Source organism: Scyliorhinus torazame, chromosome 22, assembly GCF_047496885.1.
Source record: "Scyliorhinus torazame isolate Kashiwa2021f chromosome 22, sScyTor2.1, whole genome shotgun sequence".
Classification (NCBI taxonomy): Eukaryota; Metazoa; Chordata; class Chondrichthyes; order Carcharhiniformes; family Scyliorhinidae; genus Scyliorhinus; species Scyliorhinus torazame.
Genome location: NC_092728.1, coordinates 97684588 through 97703837, shown reverse-complemented (window position 1 = coordinate 97703837; position 19250 = coordinate 97684588). Strand labels below are relative to the sequence as shown.

Below are 19250 nucleotides of genomic sequence, written 5' to 3'. Positions count from 1 at the left end.
TCTGCAACCACCCCCAGAATGCATCCTTCCATCCTCCCGCCACTAACTTAGCCAACATTTTCTCATCTGTATTCAACACTGAAATGGGTCTATATGATCCACACTCTAGCGGGTCTTTATCCTTTTTCGTGATCGAAGCCTGGGTCAGTGTCTCCGGCAGCTCCCCCTTCTCCAACGCCTCGTTAAACATCCCCAATAAATGTGGTGCCAACTCTGTCGCGAACTCCTTACAGAACTCTGCCGGGTAACCGTCCGGCCCCTGGACCTTCCCCGACTTCATTCCTTTATGCTATCCAGCACCTCTCTCAACCCTAAGGGCTCCTCCAGTGCCTGCCCTATACAACTTCTCAGTACTCCCTGAGCACCTCATTTATCTTTCCTTGCTCCGACACTACCTCTCCCTTCCCTGTCCGCACTCTCAGGATTTCAGTATTTGGACCACGGGGAGCTCTTCCGGGGCAGGTGTGACCTATATAAGAAGGACGGGTTGCATCTAAACTGGAGAGGCATAAATATCCTGGCCGCGAGGTTTGCTAGTGTCACACGGGAGGGTTTAAACTAGTATGGCAGGGGGGTGGGCACGGGAGCAATAAGTCAGAAGGTGAGAGCATTGAGGGAGAACTAGGGAATAGGGACAGTGTGGCTCTGAGGCAGAGCAGACAGGGAGAAGTTGCTGAACACAGCGGATCTGGTGGCCTGAAGTGCATATGTTTTACTGCAAGAAGTATTACGGGTAAGGCAGATGAACTTAGAGCTTGGATTAGTACTTGGAACTATAATGTTGTTGCCATTACAGAGACCTGGTTGAGGGAAGGGCAGGATTGGCAGCTAAATGTTCCAGGATTTAGATGTTTCAGACGGGATAGAGGGGGATGTAAAAGGAGTGGCGGAGTTGCGCTACTGGTTAGGGAGGATATCACAGCTGTACTACGGGAGGACACCTCAGAGGGCAGTGAGGCTATATGGGTAGAGGTCAGGAATAAGAAGGGTGCAGTCACAATGTTGGGGGTTTACTACAGGCCTCCCAACAGCCAGCGGGAGATAGAGGAGCAGATAGGTAGACAGATTTTGGAAAAGAGTAAAAACAACAGGGTTGTGGTAATGGGAGACTTCAACTTCTCCAATATTGACTGGGACTCACTTAGTGCCAGGGGCTTAGACGGGGCAGAGTTTGTAAGGAGCATCCAGGAGGGCTTCTTAAAACAATATGTAGACAGTCCAACTAGGGAAGGGGCGGTACTGGACCTGGTATTGCGGGATGAGCCGAGCCAGGTTGTAGAAGTTTCAGTAGGGGAGCATTTCGGGAACAGTGACCACAATTCAGTAAGTTTTAAAGTGCTGGTGGACAAGGATAAGAGTAGTCCTAGGATGAATGTGCTAAATTGGGCGAAGGCTAATTATAAGAATATTAGGCGGGAACTGAAGAACCTAGATTGGGGGCGGATGTTTGAGGGCAAATCAACATCTGACATGTGGGAGGCTTTCAAGTGTCAGTTGAAAGGAATTCAGGACCGGCATGTTCCTGTGAGGAAGAAGGATAAATACGGCAATTTTCGGGAACCTTGGATAACGAGAGATATTGTAGGCCTCGTCAAAAAGAAAAAGGAGGCATTTGTCAGGGCTAAAAGGCTGGGAACAGACTAAGCCTGTGTGGAATATAAGGAAAGTATGAAGGAACTTAAGCAACGAGTCAGGAGGGCTAGAAGGGGTCACGAAAAGTCATTGGCAAATAGGGTTAAGGAAAATCCCAAGGCTTTTTACACGTACATAAAAAGCAAGAGGGTAGCCAGGGAAAGGGTTGGCCCACTGAAGGATAGGCAAGGGAATCTATGTGTGGAGCCAGAGGAAATGGGCGAGGTACTAAATGAATACTTTGCATCAGTATTCACCAAAGAGAAGGAATTGGTAGATGTTGAGTCTGGAGAAGGGTGTGTAGATAGCCTGGGTCACATTGAGATCCAAAAAGACGAGGTGTTGGGCGTCTTAAAAAATATTAAGGTAGATAAGTCCCCAGGGCCTGATGGGATCTACCCCAGAATACTGAAGGAGGCTGGAGAGGAAATTGCTGAGGCCTGGACAGAAATCTTTGGATCCTCGCTGTCTTCAGGTGATGTCCCGGAGGACTGGAGAATAGCCAATGTTGTTCCTCTGTTTAAGAAGGGTAGCAAGGATAATCCAGGGAACTACAGGTCGGTGAGCCTTACTTCAGTGGTAGGGAAATTACTGGAGAGAATTCTTCGAGACAGGATCTACTCCCATTTGGAAGCAAATGGACGTATTAGTGAGAGGCAGCATGGTTTTGTGAAGGGGAGGTCGTGTCTCACTAACTTGATAGAGTTTTTCGAGGAGGTCACAAAGATGATTGATGCAGGTAGGGCAGTGGATGATGTCTATATGGACTTCAGTAAGGCCTTTGACAAGGTCCCTCATGGTAGACTAGTACAAAAGGTGAAGTCACATGGGATCAGGGGTGAGCTGGCAAGGTGGATACAGAACTGGCTAGGTCATAGAAGGCAGAGAGTAGCAATGGAAGGATGCTTTTCTAATTGGAGGGCTGTGACCAGTGGTGTTCCGCAGGGATCAGTGCTGGGACCTTTGCTGTTTGTAGTATATATAAATGATTTGGAGGAAAATGTAACTGGTCTGATTAGTAAGTTTGCAGACAACACAAAGGTTGGTGGAATTGCGGATAGCGAAGAGGACTGTCAGAGGATACAGCAGGATTTAGATTGTTTGGAGACTTGGGCGGAGAGATGGCAGATGGAGTTTAATCCGGACAAATGTGAGGTAATGCATTTTGGAAGGTCTAATGCAGGTAGGGAATATACAGTGAATGGTAGAACCCTCAAGAGTATTGAAAGTCAGAGAGATCTAGGAGTACAGGTCCACAGGTCACTGAAAGGGGCAACACAGGTGGAGAAGGTAGTCAAGAAGGCATACGGCATGCTTGCCTTCATTGGCCGGGGCATTGAGTATAAGAATTGGCAAGTCATGTTGCAGCTGTATAGAACCTTAGTTAGGCCACACTTGGAGTATAGTGTTCAATTCTGGTCGCCACACTACCAGAAGGATGTGGAGGCTTTAGAGAGGGTGCAGAAGAGATTTACCAGAATGTTGCCTGGTATGGAGGGCATTAGCTATGAGGAGCGGTTGAATAAACTCGGTTTGTTCTCACTGGAACAACGGAGGTTGAGGGGCGACCTGATAGAGGTCTACAAAATTATGAGGGGCATAGACAGAGTGGATAGTCAGAGGCTTTTCCCCAGGGTAGAGGGGTCAATTACTAGGGGGCATAGGTTTAAGGTGAGAGGGGCAAGGTTTAGAGTAGATGTATGAGGCAAGTTTTTTACACAGAGGGTAGTGGGTGGTGGAAGCAGGGACGATAGTGACATTTAAGGGGCATCTTGACAAATACATGAATAGGATGGGAATAGAGGGATACGGACCCAGGAAGTGTAGAAGATTGTAGTTTGGTCGGGCAGCATGGTCGGCACGGGCTTGGAGGGCCGAAGGGCCTGTTCCTGTGCTGTACATTTCTTTGTTCTTTTGTTGTTCACTAGACGCGGCCTGCCTCCGTAGCTGGTGGGCTAACATGCGGCTCGCCTTCTCCCCATATTCATCCTGAACCCCTCTCGCTCTCCGTAGATGCCCACCGCCTTTTCCATCGTCAGCCTGTTGAACTGCCCCTGTACCTTCTCTTCGCCAATCCCTCCTTGGTGGGGCCTTCAAATATTTCCTATCCACCTCGACTATCTCATCCAATAGCCGTTCGTACTCCTCCTCCTTCTCCTATCTCTGTGCGCCTTGAATGAGATAATCTCCCCCCCCGCCCCCCCCCCCCCCCCCCCCCCCCCCCCCCCGAACCACAGCCTTCAATGCCTCCCAAATCGTGCCTCCCCTGTCCGCTAAAAGCCCCGGGTCTAGCCTCCATCCCAGCTTCAGCTCCTGCCTCGAGCTAAGTCTCACCTCCAGCCACTGCGGTGATTGGTCAGAAATCATGATTCCCAGGCGGCACGTCGTACAGTGGTTAGAACTGGGACTACGGCGCTGAGGACCCGGGTTCGATCCAGGCCCTGGGTCACTGTCCGTGTGGCGTTTGCACATTCTCCCCGTGTCTGCGTGAGTTTCACCCCAACAACCCAAAGATGTGCAGGCTAGGTGGATTGGCCACGCTAAATTGCCCCTTAATTGGAAAAAAAAAATTGGGTACTCTAAATTTATTTTAAGGGCGGCACATGGCGTAGTGGTTAGCACTGCTGTCTACGGCACTGAGGACCCGGGTTCGAATCCCGGCCCTGGGTCACTGTCCGTGTGGTTTGCACATTCTCCCCGTGTCTGCGTGAGTTTCACCCCAACAACCCAAAGATGTGCAGGCTAGGTGGATTGGCCACACTAAATTGCCCCTCAATTGGAAAAAAATAATTGGGTACTCTAAATTGAAAAAAAGAAATCACGATTCCCACGTACTCCGTGTCACCCGGAGGTACGTCTCCTGCAGAAAAACCACCTCCTCAAGTTCCGAGACCTCTTCATCGTCCCATTCAGCCCCTGTACGTCCCATGATTAGAACGTTGCCAAGGTTAGCGCCTCCACTCCCATTTACTGTCTGTCATCCTCCGTGGTTCTGTTCCTTTTAATTTTGCCCTAAACCAGGCCCATCCAAGGTGACCCCACTCCTACTCCAACACTGCCACCTTGCGTCCCCCCTTCCCCAACAGCCCCCCCCCCCCCCCCCCCCCCCCCCGTCCCATTGACCAACCCCCACGGCCACCTCCCCCACCTCACTCCTGTTCACCAGCATTACCTGCAAGAGTGGCAGCTCGAGCCCGAAGACTCCTCCTATCTACCCCTCCCCTGCCTTTCCCTCCATGGTCAGTACAAACGGCTCCCTGTGGACCCCACCATCCCTCACACAAACAAAGACAGATCCAAAACCAGAGGTCACCCCCTCCAAAAATAGAAAAACCACCACAAGCAGTGGGGAAGGCGGGGGGGTGGGGGGGGGGGGGGGTGGGGGGGGGGGTGGCAGTTGCCCCTTAGAAACTTATTGCCCCTTAACGAACAATCACAAAAACCACCCGCCGCCATCCTCCAACCCCCACACTACCCGCATTTCCAACTCCTTGTTCCGTCTCCTCCATCTCCCATCAACACTCAGTTCTCCCCCACTTTATGGTCTCTAATAAAGTCATTGGCCTCCTCTGGGGTTTCAAAATAGTACACCCGGCCTTCGAAAATCGGCGGGTGCAGCATCCCAAACTTGATCTGCCTTTGGTAAAGAACCGCATTGGCCCTGTCAAACCCGCCGCTCCTTTACGCCAGCTCCGCTCCAATGTCCTGATAGTTCTCCTCCCATTCGCAGTTCTGTTTCTCTCTGGCCCACCGCAATATCTTCTCCTGCACAAAATTGTGGCGCCTCACAATCACCACCCACAGCGGCTCCTTTGCTCTCGGATTCTCCCTTAGGGACCTGTGCGCGCTATCCACTTCTGGGGTCTTGTCCACCCCTTCGCTATCAGCCCCGCCATCAGTCCCGCCAGCATCCTTGAGACATATCTCACGGCACTCGTGCCTTCCACACTTTCAGGCAAGCCAACGATACGCAAGTTCTGCTTTCTGGATCTATTGTCCTGCTCCTCTACATTTGGCCTTAGTGACTTGCATAGGTGGCCCAGGAGACCCACCTCCGCCTCCAATGCCACCACCCGATCGCTGTGATCGGACATCACCCTCTCATCTCCCGGATCAGCGACCTCGGTGCCTCTAAGCACTTCTCGACTCCCTCGTTCGATGTCCTTCGATCAATCTTCCTGCATCTCCTTTTGTTGCTGGTGGAACTCCTCCTTGATGAATGCCATCAACTGCTCCATCTGGGGTTTTTCAGCATGGGACAACCCTCCCCCTCCTTCATCTTTCCAATTATTACTGCGCACAGATCTCCTCCAGTTCCTTGGCCAGGTCTTTAATCATCTTCCGCCGGGTCTGATAACCAGCAGACATGCCACTCCCGGGGGGGGGAATTTCTCCTCCACACCTTCAGCCACACTTTTCTGTCAAAAGTCCCCCGCTCAAATCATTGCCTCTGAGCCGGAGATTCCCTGTGTGCGACCACTGACACCCTGGCTGCCACTGGAAGTCCAAACTAATGCACCATTGGTGCTGCCATTGGGCCTCTTAAGGAAATCAAGATCGAGAGTCAAGATCCCAAACGCATCACACACAGTTTCTCTCCTCTATGAGCCGAGGGGAAAGTATCTCGCCTCAAAGTGATTATCCCAAAAGCATCAGACGAAGAGGAGCAGGCAAGTTGTCCTGTGTCATTTATCCCTCCATGTTTCTGGGCCAACATTCATCGCGCAACCATCAAAATGATCTAATTTTTTAATCTCATGTGCTGTTTGCCGACCTTGTTGTTGGCAAATTGATTATCACATCTGCCCACCCTGCAATCTTCTTTCTAAAACCTTCAACGTTTAAGGGCCAAGTTAAGTGCCAACTCTCTTTTATTCTCAGGATGTTGGCGGTCCTTGATTGAAAAGTAGCTCTCAGGACTTCCGGTTGCGGCTATGCGGAGCTAAGCCGCACGATTCGGCAGCTCCCGCTATTACGGACTTTCCGGCTCGCTAGAGGAGCCCCAACGGAATTTTTTCGAAGACAACCCGTGGGGAAGGGAAGAGAGAGGTCCCCCTCTGTAGCACCGTCAATATGACGCGAGACAGGTTGAGGTAATGTCAATTGAAGGCTTTATTAAGCAGAACTTTATCCCCAGCAGCGTGGTTACAGAATGCAACTGCTGAGGGAAATGGAGGGAAAAACTGGGTTCTTATACCGGCATTTCTGGGTGGAGTCCAGTAGGTGGCAGATCCTATCAGGACCTGGCATCCCTCCACCAATAGCCTGTCGACACGTGGTGTACCGTATTACCCCTAATACATACCACCACACCCTCCAACTTTTATGGACCGGACCAGAAGTGCAACGGCCAAAAAAGCGGCATTGGAGCAGCGGGAGAAGTGAGGGAAAAAAAACAAAATGGCGGCGGCCGGGGACAAAGCGGAGTGCGGGCCGGAGCTGCAGGAGTTCATCAAGCGCTGCTTCGAGGAGCTGCGCAAGGAGATGCTGGCGCCTATGCTTTCGGCAATTGAAGGACTAGGGATGACCCAGAAGGCCCACGAGGTAAAGATCCAGGAGGTACAGAAAAGAGTCAGTGAGAATGAGACGAGCTCTTGGACCTGGTGGTGAGAGTGGAGCAGCACGAGGCGCTACACAAGAGGTGGGCGGGAAGACTCGAAGACCTGGAGAACAGGTCGAGGAGAAAGAATCTGCGGATCCTGGGTCTCCCTGAAGGAGTGGAGGGGGCCGATGCCGGGGCATACGCTAGTACGATGCTCGGGGCGATGATGGGCGCGGAGGCCCCTTCGAGGTCGCTGGAGCTGGACGGGGCACACCGGGTGCTGGCGAGAAAGCCCAAGGCAAATGAGCCGCCAAGGGCGATGGTGGTGAGGTTTCACCTGTTCACGGACAGAGAGAGGGTCCTGAAATGGGCCAAGAAGGAGCGGAGCAGTAAGTGGGACAATGCAGAGATCCGAATATACCCGGACTGGAGCACGGAGGTTGCAAAGCGGAGAGCGGGTTTCAACCGGTCCAAAGCGGTATTGCACCGGAAAGGAGTGAAATTCAGAATGCTGCAGCCAGCGCGACTGTGGGTCACATACAAGGACCAACACTATTGCATCGAAACGCCTGAAGAGGCGTGGACCTTCATACAAACCGAAAAGTTGGACTCTAACTGAGGGTTTGTGAGGGTGGGGGGGATGTTTGAGGTTTGATGTGTGATGGTTGTTGTATATAGGGGGTCAATCACGCGCAGGAAATGTTATATGGGCTGGGGGAGAGAGACAAGGCCGCGACAGGAGCTGCGCCAGAGGGGGTGGAGCAGGCTTTGGAAAGTGCGGGGTTTTTCCCACCCACGGGAAGAAAGGCGGGAAGGGGAATGAAGGAACGCATATTGATTGGGAGACTCCCACACGGGGAGGTCAATGGGACGGCGGGGGAAGCCGGGTCAGCAGGTGTCAGCTGACTTACGGGAGTGACATGGGGGGAGCAAAAAAGCTGAGAGCCCCTCCAATCCGGCTGATAACGTGGAATGTGAGGGGCCTGAATGGGCCGGTGAAGAGGGCTCGAGTGTTCGCGCACTTAAAGGGACTGAAGGCAGACGTGGTCATGCTCCAAGAGACACACCTGAAGGTGGCGGACCAGGTCAGGTTAAGAAAGGGATGGGTAGGACAGGTATTCCACTCGGGACTGGACGCGAAGAATAGAGGGGTGGCAATATTGGTGGGAAAGCGGGTGTCATTTGAGGCCAAGACTATTGTAGTGGACAATGGAGGGCGATATGTAATGGTGAGCGGTAGGTTGCAAGGGACGTGGGTGGTGTTGGTAAACGTATACGCCCCGAACTGGGATGATGCAGGATTCATGAAGTGCATGTTGGGGCGCATTCCGGACCTGGAGATAGGAGGCCTGATAATGGGAGGGGACTTCAATACAGTGTTGGATCCAGCACTGGACCGCTCCAAATCAAGGACTGGAAAGAGGCCGGCGGCGGCCAAGGTGCTTAGGGGGTTTATGGATCAGATGGGGGGAGTGGACCCATGGCCGTTTGCAAGGCCGCAGGCCAGGGAATTTTCTTTTTTCTCCCATGTGCACAAAGCCTACTCCCGGATAGATTTTTTTGTTCTGGGCAGGGCGCTCATCCCGAGGGTGGAGGGGACGGAGTATTCGGCCATAGCCGTTTCGGACCACGCCCCGCACTGGGTGGAACTGGAGCTGGGAGAGGAGAGGGACCAACGGCCATTGTGGCGGCTGGATGTGGGACTGCTGGCGGATGAGGTGGTGTGTGGGAAGGTACTTGGAGGCCAACGACAACGGGGAGGTGCGGGTGGGGGTGGTATGGGAGGCGTTGAAGGCGGTGATCAGGGGAGAGCTAATCTCCATCAGGGCTCATAGGGAGAAGACAGAGGGCATGGAAAGGGAGAGGTTAGTGGGGGAGATTTTGAGAGTGGACAGGAGATACGCAGAGGCTCCGGAGGAAAGATTACTTGGGAAAGACGACGGCTCCAGACGGAGTTTGACCTGTTGACCACAGGGAAGGCGGAGGCACAGTGGAGGAAGGTGCAGGGGGCGACCTACGAGTATGGGGAAAAGGCTAGTCGGATACTGGCACACCAGCTCCGTAAGAGGATGGCAGCGAGGGAAATAGGGGGAGTCAAAGATGGAAGGGGAGCCACGGTTCGGAGTGCGACGAAAATAAACGAGGTATTTAAGGCCTTCTATGAAGAGCTGTACAGATCCCAGCCCCCAGTGGGGGAAGAGGGGATGAGACGATTCCTAGACCAACTGAGATTCCCGAGGGTGGAGGAGCAAGAGGTGGCTGGTTTGGGGGCACCAATTGGGTTGGAGGAGCTGAGCAAGGGTTTGGGGAGTATGCAGGCGGGGAAGGCCCCGGGACCGGACTGGTTCCCGGTGGAGTTCTACAGGAAGTACGTAGACCTGTTGGCCCCGCTACTAGTGAGGACCTTTAATGAGGCAAGAGAGGAGGGGACCCTGCCCCCGATAATGTCGGAAGCGACAATTTCTTTGATCCTAAAGCGGGACAAGGACCCACTGCAATGTGGATCGTACAGGCCGATCTCGCTCCTCAATGTGGATGCTAAGTTTCTGGCAAAAGTGCTGGCCACGAGGATCGAGGACTGTGTCCCGGGGGTGATCCACGAGGATCAGACGGGATTCGTAAAGGGCAGGCAATTAAACACTAATGTGCGGCGGCTCTTAAACGTGATGAAAATGCCATCGGAGGAGGGAGAGGCGGAGATAGTGGCAGCTATGGACGCGGAGAAGGCCTTTGACCGAGTAGAGTGGGAGTACCTCTGGGAGGTGCTGCGTAGGTTTGGGTTCGGGGGAGGGTTTATCAGTTGGGTTAAGCTCCTTTACAGAGCTCCGGTGGCGAGTGTAGTGACAAACCGGCGGAGGTCGGAGTACTTTCGGCTGTACCGAGGAACGAGGCAGGGGTGCCCCCTGTCCCCCCTGTTGTTTGCATTGGCGATCGAACCCTTGGCCATGTCATTGAGGGAGTCTAATAAATGGAGGGGGGTGGTCCAAGGGGGAGAAGAGCATCGGGTGTCGCTATATGCGGATGACCTGTTGCTGTACGTGGCGGATCCAATGGAGGGGATGGTGGAGGTCATGCAGACTCTAAGGGAGTTTGGGGAGTTTTCGGGCTATAAGCTCAATGTAGGGAAGAGTGAGCTCTTTGTATTACAGGCAGGGGACCAAGAAAGAGGGATAGGGGACCTACCGCTGAGGAGGGCGGAGGGGAGCTTTCGGTATCTGGGGATCCAGATAGCCAGGAGTTGGGGGGCCCTACATAAACTGAATCTGACGAGGTTGGTGGAGCAAATGGAGGAGGACTTCAAAAGATGGGACATGTTACCGCTCTCGCTGGCGGGTAGAGTGCAGTCGGTCAAAATGGTGGTTCTTCTGAGATTTCTGTTTGTGTTTCAGTGCCTTCCCATCGTGATCACCAAGGCCTTTTTTAAGAGAGTAGGTAGGAGTATTATGAGGTTTGTGTGGGCGAATAAGACCCCGAGGGTAAGGAGAGGGTTCCTGGAACGCAGTAGGGACCGAGGAGGGTTGGCGCTGCCAAACCTAGGGAGCTACTACTGGGCAGCAAATGTGGCGATTATCCGCAAGTGGGTTATGGAGGGAGAGGGGGCGGCATGGAAGAGGATGGAGATGGCGTCCTGTAAAGGAACGAGCCTGGGGGCGTTGGTGATGGCACCGCTGCCGCTCTCGCCGTCAAAGTATACCACGAGCCCGGTGGTGGCGGCAACGCTAAGGATCTGGGGCCAGTGGAGACGGCACAGAAGTGCAATGGGAGCCTCGGTGTGGTCCCCGATCAGGGGTAACCACCGGTTTGCCCCGGGGAAGATGGACGGGGGGTTCCAGAGCTGGCATCGGGCGGTGATTAGAAGAATGGGGGACCTGTTCATTGACGGGACGTTTGCGAGCCTAGGGGCACTGGAGGAGAAGTTCGAGTTACCCCCGGGAAATGCCTTTAGATATATGCAGGTGAGGGCGTTTGTGAGGCGACAGGTGAGGGAGTTCCCGTTGCTCCCGGCACAAGAAATTCAAGACAGGGTGATCTCGGGTGTATGGGTCGGGGAGGGCAAGGTGTCAGCAATACACCAGGAGATGAAAGAAGAGGGGGAAGCGCTGGTAGAAGAGCTGAAGGGTAAATGGGAGGAGGAGCTGGGGGAGGAGATTGAGGAGGGGCTGTGGGCTGATGCCCTAGGTAGGGTTAATTCCTCCTCCTCGTGTGCCAGGCTCAGCCTGATACAATTTAAGGTGGTTCACAGAGCTCACTTGACGGGGGTGTGGTTGAGTAGGTTCTTTGGGGTAGAGGACAGATGTGGAAGGTGCTCAGGGAGCCCGCCGAACCATGTCCATATGTTTTGGTCATGCCCGGCACTGGAGGGGTTCTGGAGAGGAGTGGTGGGAGCAATATCTCAGGTGGTGAAAGTCCGGGTCAAGCCAAGCTGGGGGCTAGCAATATTTGGAGTAGTGGACGAGCCGGGAGTGCAGGAGGCGAAAGAGGCCGGCATTCTGGCCTTTGCGTCCCTAGTAGCCCGGCGAAGGATCTTGCTAATGTGGAAGGAGGCGAAGCCCCCCAGCGTGGAGGCCTGGATAAATGATATGTCTGGGTTCATAAAGCTGGAGAGGATTAAGTTTGCCTTGAGAGGGTCTGCGCAGGGGTTCTACAGGCGGTGGCAACCGCTCCTAGACTATCTCGCGGAGCGTTAGAGGAAGGTCGGTCAGCAGCAGCAGCAACCTAAGGGGGGGGGAGGGAGGACGCCCTGGGAGGAGGGGGGGGGGAATGGGGGACTGCCTGGGAGGGTGGATGAGCAAGAGATAACATGAAGGGTTGGGGAAACTGGCACGTACGGGAGAGAGCCAGTGTACAAAGCTATGTAAACATATCGTTTTGCCATGTATATATCTTGCTCTGTGCGATCTTTTGTTATTCTGTTACGGGGGGGGGGGGGGGGGGGGGGTTATTGTTTGTAAGGGAGAAAAATTGTGTTAAAAAACTTTAATAAATATATTTAAAAAAAAAAGAAAAGTAGCTCTCAGGAACAGGACTTTCAGCCCACGTTTGGGGCCGGGGGAGTAGGGGGCTGCAAGCCGTACATATGCCTCCCCCCCCCCCCCCCCCCCCCCCCCCCCGTCTCCACCAACACCCCCCCGCCCCCCCTCCACCCCACACCACCCCTCCCCACAACCACTCATAATGGGCAGCGCGGTAGCACAGTGGTTACCACAGTTGCTTCACAGCTCCAGGGTCCCAGGTTCGATTCCCGGCTTGGGTCACTGTCTGTGTGGAGTCTGCACGTTCTCCCCGTGTCTGCGTGAGTTTCCTCCGGGTGTTCCGGTTCCCTCCCACAGTCCAAAGATGTGCGGGTTAGGTGGATTGGCCATGATAAATTGCCTTTAGTGTCCAAAAAAGGTTAGCTGGGGTTGCGGGGATAGGGTGGAGTCGTGGGCTTAAGTGGGGTGCTCTTTCCAAGAGCCGGTGCAAACTCGATGGGCCGGATGGCCTCTTTCTGCACTGTTAATTCTATGATTCTATGATAAAATGTGGCCTAGTGTGTGAACCTCTGACCTCCATTTGGCCCTGGTGTCGGGAACTCCCAAGCCCATGGGGAAAATCCTGACCAAGGTTCTACACTGCTCCATTTAACATCAGGCAATGCATATATCTATGAAGCCAAGAGGGAAGCTCTTTTATCTTTTTCCTTATTGTTACTCTGCTTGTGATCAAACAAAATATAATTATGTATGACACAATATATAATACTAGGTGGTGCATTCACCAGCTGAAACATAGGGTGGCGGGGAAGAGCTAACTGGACCCTTTCATTCACTTTTTAACATGATTTACCTGTCAGATTTATTTGCAGTTAAACGTGATTTACCTGTCAGATGTATTTGCAGTTTAACGTGATTTACCTGTCAGATTTATTTGCAGTTTTGAAGATCTCCTCCATGTTGTATATGCTATCACGGAAGTTCAAGATGGCTTTGCAGTGCTCTGACTGGAGTCCTTTAAAATTGTTTGTTAGTTCTTTCAAAACTTTATCCACTCCTTTACAGTGACGCTCCACTTTCTCCATGTGCAGGCGCAGTTCCACTGTGAGACAAGGTCAATGGTTATTTTGACAAAGTAGGCAAGCTGAAGTGGGAGAAATTGCTTTTTAAAAAAAATTTGGAGTACCCAATTATTTTTTCCAATTAAAGAGCAATTTAGCGTGGCCAATCCACCTATCTTTGTGTTGTGGGGGTGAAACCCATATGCATACATGGGGAAAATGTGCAAACTCTACATAGAGAGTGACCCAGGGCTGGGATCGAACCGGGGTCCCCAGCGCCGTGAGGCAGCAGTGCAAACCACTGCGCCACCGTGCCGCCCCAGAAGTGGGAGAAATTACACAGGCGTTCTCTCATCTGTCTGCTTTGGCAGGAGAGCGGAGATCACTCAGAAAATGGTGTATATGGCAAAAGTTGGTTCTTGCACATCAGCCATGCAAAGGGAACAGGCTATCTGTAGAGAGGGACCATTTGCTCATGCGCTACCAACAATGGGAAAATAAATGCTGGCGGTTGCCTGGAAAGGCCCAAGCAGTTGCGAAATTGGTTTGTACGTGGCTTCACAAGCACTGGCATCCCTTTTTTACTACTGATGACCATTAGACAGTATATAGTGACATGCGTTTTGGCATCTCAGATTAATCCATCCTCACCAGACATCCAATACTATGTTCCAGTAAGAACACACTGAAAAATAATAAGCAACAAATCCTTTGCCAAATATTTTCGCCCTCTACTCCACGCATTAATTCTAGCTTCCTTATTGTTACTCTGATTGTGATCAAACAAAATATAATTGTGTATGACACAATATATAATACTAGGTGGTGGATTCACCAGCTGTAACATAGGGTGGGTGGGAAGAGCTAACTGGACCCTTTCATTTACTCTTGAAGTAGCACTGGAACGTACCAGCTCTGACATGGAGTACATCCATCTTAATGCGTTTTCCTCTGGGTTCATGCAGGTGCATTCGCAGCTCCAACTCGGCTTTAAACTCTTTCTTCTTGATTGTAGCAATATTCTTGGCCTTTCCCATGGCTTCATCATACCAATTCTCCAGGAGATCAAAGAAATTCATGCGTACCCTGTATAGGTGAAAGAGTTATATCATAGAATCATAGAATCCCCACAGTGCAGAAGGAGGCCATTCGGCACATCAAGTCTGCACCGACCCGCCGAAAGAGCACCCTAACATAGGCCCAATCACCCACCCTATCCCTATAACACCACCGACGGACAATTTAGCATGGCCAATCCACCTAATCTGCACATCTTTGGACTGTGGGAGGAAACCGGAGCACCCGGAGGAAACCGATGCAGGCACGGGGAGAACGTGCAAACTCCACACAGACAGTTGCCTGAGGTCGGAATCGAACCCGGGTCCCTGGTGCTGTGAGGCAGCAGTACTAACCACTGTGCCACCGTGCCGCCCATATGGTTTGGCAATAACGATGCAACTCTGCAGTCCAGTGTTAAATGGAAAGCTCCTTCTGTAGAAGTATATTCACAGTCTTTTGACTGTAGTCGCAGACACTACATGAAGACCGAGAGTGAGTTATTGGCTCCTAATCCATTTGATGAATCCGATCTTTACAGTAAGTCATTTAGAACCATTTCTCGGAACTTCAAGGTTGGTGTCTCCAGTACACAGATACCCATCCTAAATCTATCTGTGGGAATTATGTTTGTGTGCATTATGCCTCTTACACTTTAGGCTTCACACACTAATGCTAATTTCTGCGTCACACTTGAGAGGAAAGCTTGCATTTGGAGTTAATAGTGAAACAACTGGCCAATAGAACAAAGCACTGCCAGTGTCTGCACCTTCGTAATCAAACTTCACAATGCTATGGTTAGCATTAAACTTTTTAGCCTTATATGGTTGACATTTTAAAACAATCCTATTTTATTAAACAGCTCGATTTACTGTGAATATCATCCCAGAAATCCACTGGTCCCAGTTTCGATTCACGGCTTGGGTCACTGTATGTGCGTGTCTGCGTTGGTTTCCTCCGGGCGCTCCGGATTCCTCCCACAAGTCCCGAAAGACATGCTGTTTGGTGAATTGGACATTCTGAATTCTCCCTCTGTGTACACGAACAGGCGCCAGATCGTGGTGACGAGGGGATTTTCACAGTAACTTCATTGCAGTGTTAATGTAAGCCTACTTGTGACATAAAGATTATTATTATTTTCAATAAATTTAGAGTACTCAATTTTTTTTCCAATTAAGGGGCAATTTAGCGTGGCCAATTCACCTAACCAGCACATTTTTTGGGTTGTGGGGATGAAACCCACGCAGACATGGGGAGAATGTGCAAACTCCACATGGACAGTGACCCAGGGCCGGGATTCGAACCCAGGTCCTCAGCACCGTAGTCCCAGTGCTAACCACTGCGCCACATGCCGTCCTATATTATTAAATATAAAAGACTGGTGCACATTTTGTCTATCAATAATAATAATAATCTTTATTAGTGTCCCAAGTAGGCTTACATTAACATTGCAATGAAAATCCCCTAGTCGCCACACTCCAGCGCCTGTTCGGGTACACAGAGGGAGAATTCAGAATGTTCAATTCACCTAACAAGCACCTGTGGGAGGAAACCGGAGCACTCGGAGAAATTCAAGCAGACCCGGGGAGAATGTGCCAACTCCGCACAGACAGTGACCCAAGCCAGGAATTAAACGTGGGACCCTGACGCTTTGAAGCAACAGTGCTAACCACTGTGCTACCGTGCCGTCCCTAAATTCCACCTGTCACCATTGTCACGTATGTAAATTTCTGTGTACTTTTTCACCCAATTAGTTCAAGTGATATATCATATTACTAAATCACAAATATGCAGGAAAGGATGTATCATGTAACTAAAACAGAAACCACCAAACAACATCAACTACATACAAAAGCTATCTCCAATCACTGGTCAAAAAGCAACTATTATCAATGAGTCGTATAATTAATGGTCACTGTCCAGAAGCCTTTCTCTGCAAGTCATTGCCCTTTCACTGTGGTCTTGCAAATTGTTTCCATTCAGCTGCTTATCCAATTCCTTTTTGAAACAACTGAATTTGCCTCCACCACACTCACAGACAATTAATCAAATAGGTCTAAATAGGAAGTGAATGGGATTACTCCAAATATGTTTGGCAATTTAGAAAATACCAGTGACCGCAGAAATAAGTAACCAAAGTAGGCATTGAGAAAGAGCAAAACCACTAAACAGTCACGCTAAAAGCATTAGCTTACGTACATAACTAATTTGGGTGCTTGAAATGTCTTCATTCAACACAGAACCAAAATAAAACCTGGCTGCTTCTGGTCGGTACAATTCACGCAGATCAAGTGCCTGCAGCAACATGGTCATCAGGGAACCCAAGTTACACCGTTTCAAACTAAACTCATAATTATCTCTCTTTGCGCTGGGAGCCTGGGTCTTAAACTACCGAGATGTCCAAACAAAATTATTCATCTATACAAATTGCTCTGATTGTACAACTCCTGTAATATACCAGTGTCATTCTGATAGACTGTAATACCGCAATGGGCAAGACAGTATGGGCCTATGAGCAGCAGGTCATGCTGTGCATGGCTAATTCTCCAGCAAATACAAGCAAATCCCTGCATTTTAAAGGAACAATCTGCTTTTCTGATTGGACAAACAAAGGTTGTTGGTTTTTTGCTTCCTCCTTTCATGTCTGGAAAATAGGCAATCTCAGAACATCAGAACAACAGCGCCTCTACGTCCACAGGAAACTAAGGAAATTCGGCATGTCCACATTGACTCTGACCAACTTTTACAGATGCACCACGGAAAGCATCCTATCTGGCTGCATCACAGCCTGGTACGGCAACTGCTTGGCCCCAAACTGTAAGAAACTGCAGAGAGTTGTGAACACAGCCAAGCCTGCCTTCCATCCATTGACTGTGTCTACACCTCCCGCTGCCTTGGGGAAACGGGCAGCATAATCAAAGACCGATCCCACTCGGCTTATTCACTCTTCCAACTTCTTCCATCTCGCAGGAGATACAACAGTCTGAGAACACGCACTAACAGATTCAAAAACAGCTTCCCCGCTGTTACCAGACTCCTAAACAACCCTATTATGGACTGAACTAATATCTCCACACATCTTCTCTACGGAGTAGTACTACACTCCTGGATGCTTCACCCGATTCCTGTGTCTATGTATTTACATTGTGTATTTATGTTTGCCCTATTTTTTCTTTTACACTGACAATAAACAAATCCAAATCCAAAAATCTGACATTCCCGGCACTATTGAACCAAGTCTCTAAACCCTCCAGGTCCAATGGATTCACTCCCTGACCAGTGTACTCTACTTTCCCCACTGTCCCCTGCCATTACCATCACAAGCTACTCAGCCCATGTTTTGGACAGTAATGCACTGGCTGAAGATGAAAAAGAAATGGTCTGTTTATGGCTTCAGGTTTAATTGGTGTTGAGAGTTGAGAGGAATTGGTGTAAACTCTCAACACCAATGTTATAACCTGCCTTCTTACCATTGGCTGGGGACTAATGACAATCCCATAATCCTGTGGGAGTATGAGCTTCCCCAATGAGGGGGGCGGAGAAATCATTGGCAGACTCCCTGCATAAATAAAGCTGGCCAGTTTGGAACCAGCCAGGAAGGAGTGAGCAGCAAGCAAAGTTGCTGCTGCTGTGTGTATATATGTTATTGTAAATAAATGTTATTTCTTTGTATCCTTAAAACGCGCGCTGGATACTATGTGGCCCTCACAAAACTGGCGATGAGGGTTAAAGTGAAAAGCTGTCTACACTGCTGAAGCCACCTCCCTGGAATTTTGTTGGATACAGGTTGGAAGTTGTTTTCTATTACACCATGCCTCTGTACAGACATTTGGATGTTTTTGATGCTGCGCTGGAAAGAACATAAGAACATAAGAACTAGGAGCAGGAGTAGGCCATCTGGTCCCTCGAGCCTGCTCCGCCATTCAATGAGATCATGGCTAATCTTTTGTGGACTCAGCTCCACTTTCCGGCTCGAACACCATAACCTTTAATCCCTTTATTCTTCAAAAAATTATCTATCTTTATCTTAAAAACATTTAATGAAGATGCCTCTACTGCTTCACTGGGCAAGGAATTCCATAGATTCACAACCCTTTGGGTGAAGAAGTTCCTCCTAAACTCAGTCCTAAATCTACTTCCCCTTATTTTCAGGCTATGCCCCCTAGTTCTGCTTTCACCCGCCAGTGGAAACAACCTGCCCGCATTTATTCCATCTATTCCCTTCATAATTTTATATGTTTCTATAAGATCCCCCCTCATCCTTCTAAACTCCAATGAGTACAGTCCCAGTCTACTCAACCGCTCCTCGTAATCCAACCCCTTCAGCTCTGGGATTAACCTAGTGAATCTCCTCTGCACACCCTCCAGTGCCAGTACGTCCTTTCTCAAGTAAGGAGACCAAAATTGAACACAATACGCCAGGTGTGGCCTCACTAACACCTTATACAATTGCAGCATAACCTCACTAGTCTTAAACTCCATCCCTCTAGCAATGAAGGACAAAATTCCATTTGCCTTCTTAATCACCTGTTGCACCCGTAAACCAACTTTTTGCGACTAATGCACGAGCACACCCAGGTCTCTCTGCACAGCAGCAATGTTTTAATATATTATCATTTAAATAATAATCTATTTTGCTGTTATTCCTACCAAAATGAATAACCTCACATTTGTCAACATTGTATTCCATCTGCCAGCCCTTAGCCCATTCACTTAGCCTATCCAAATCCCTCTGCAGACTTCCAGTATCCTCTGCACTTTTTGCTTTACCATTCATCTTAGTGCCGTCTGCAAACTTGGACACATTGCCCTTGGTCCCCAACTCCAAATCATCTATGTAAATTGTGAACCATTGTGGGCCCAACACTGATCCCTGAGGGACACCACTAGCTACTGATTGCCAACCAGAGAAACACCCATTAATCCCCACTCTTTGCTTTCTATTAATTAACCAATCCTCTATCCATGCTACTACTTTCCCCTTAA

General features: G+C 50.2%; 1 protein-coding gene across 2 annotated transcripts in view; it reads right to left on the bottom strand.

The window, feature by feature from the left end:
* ccdc180 (coiled-coil domain containing 180) overlaps positions 1 to 19250 on the bottom strand; it is a 216211-nt gene that overhangs the window by 79651 nt on the left and 117310 nt on the right. For both annotated transcript variants that reach the window (XM_072488692.1, XM_072488691.1), the window contains exons 22-23: positions 14119 to 14294; positions 13069 to 13249 (exon numbers count right to left, since the gene is read on the bottom strand). In XM_072488692.1, the coding sequence (XP_072344793.1) occupies positions 13069 to 13249; positions 14119 to 14294 (357 nt within the window). The remainder of the gene's footprint in view (positions 1 to 13068; positions 13250 to 14118; positions 14295 to 19250) is intronic.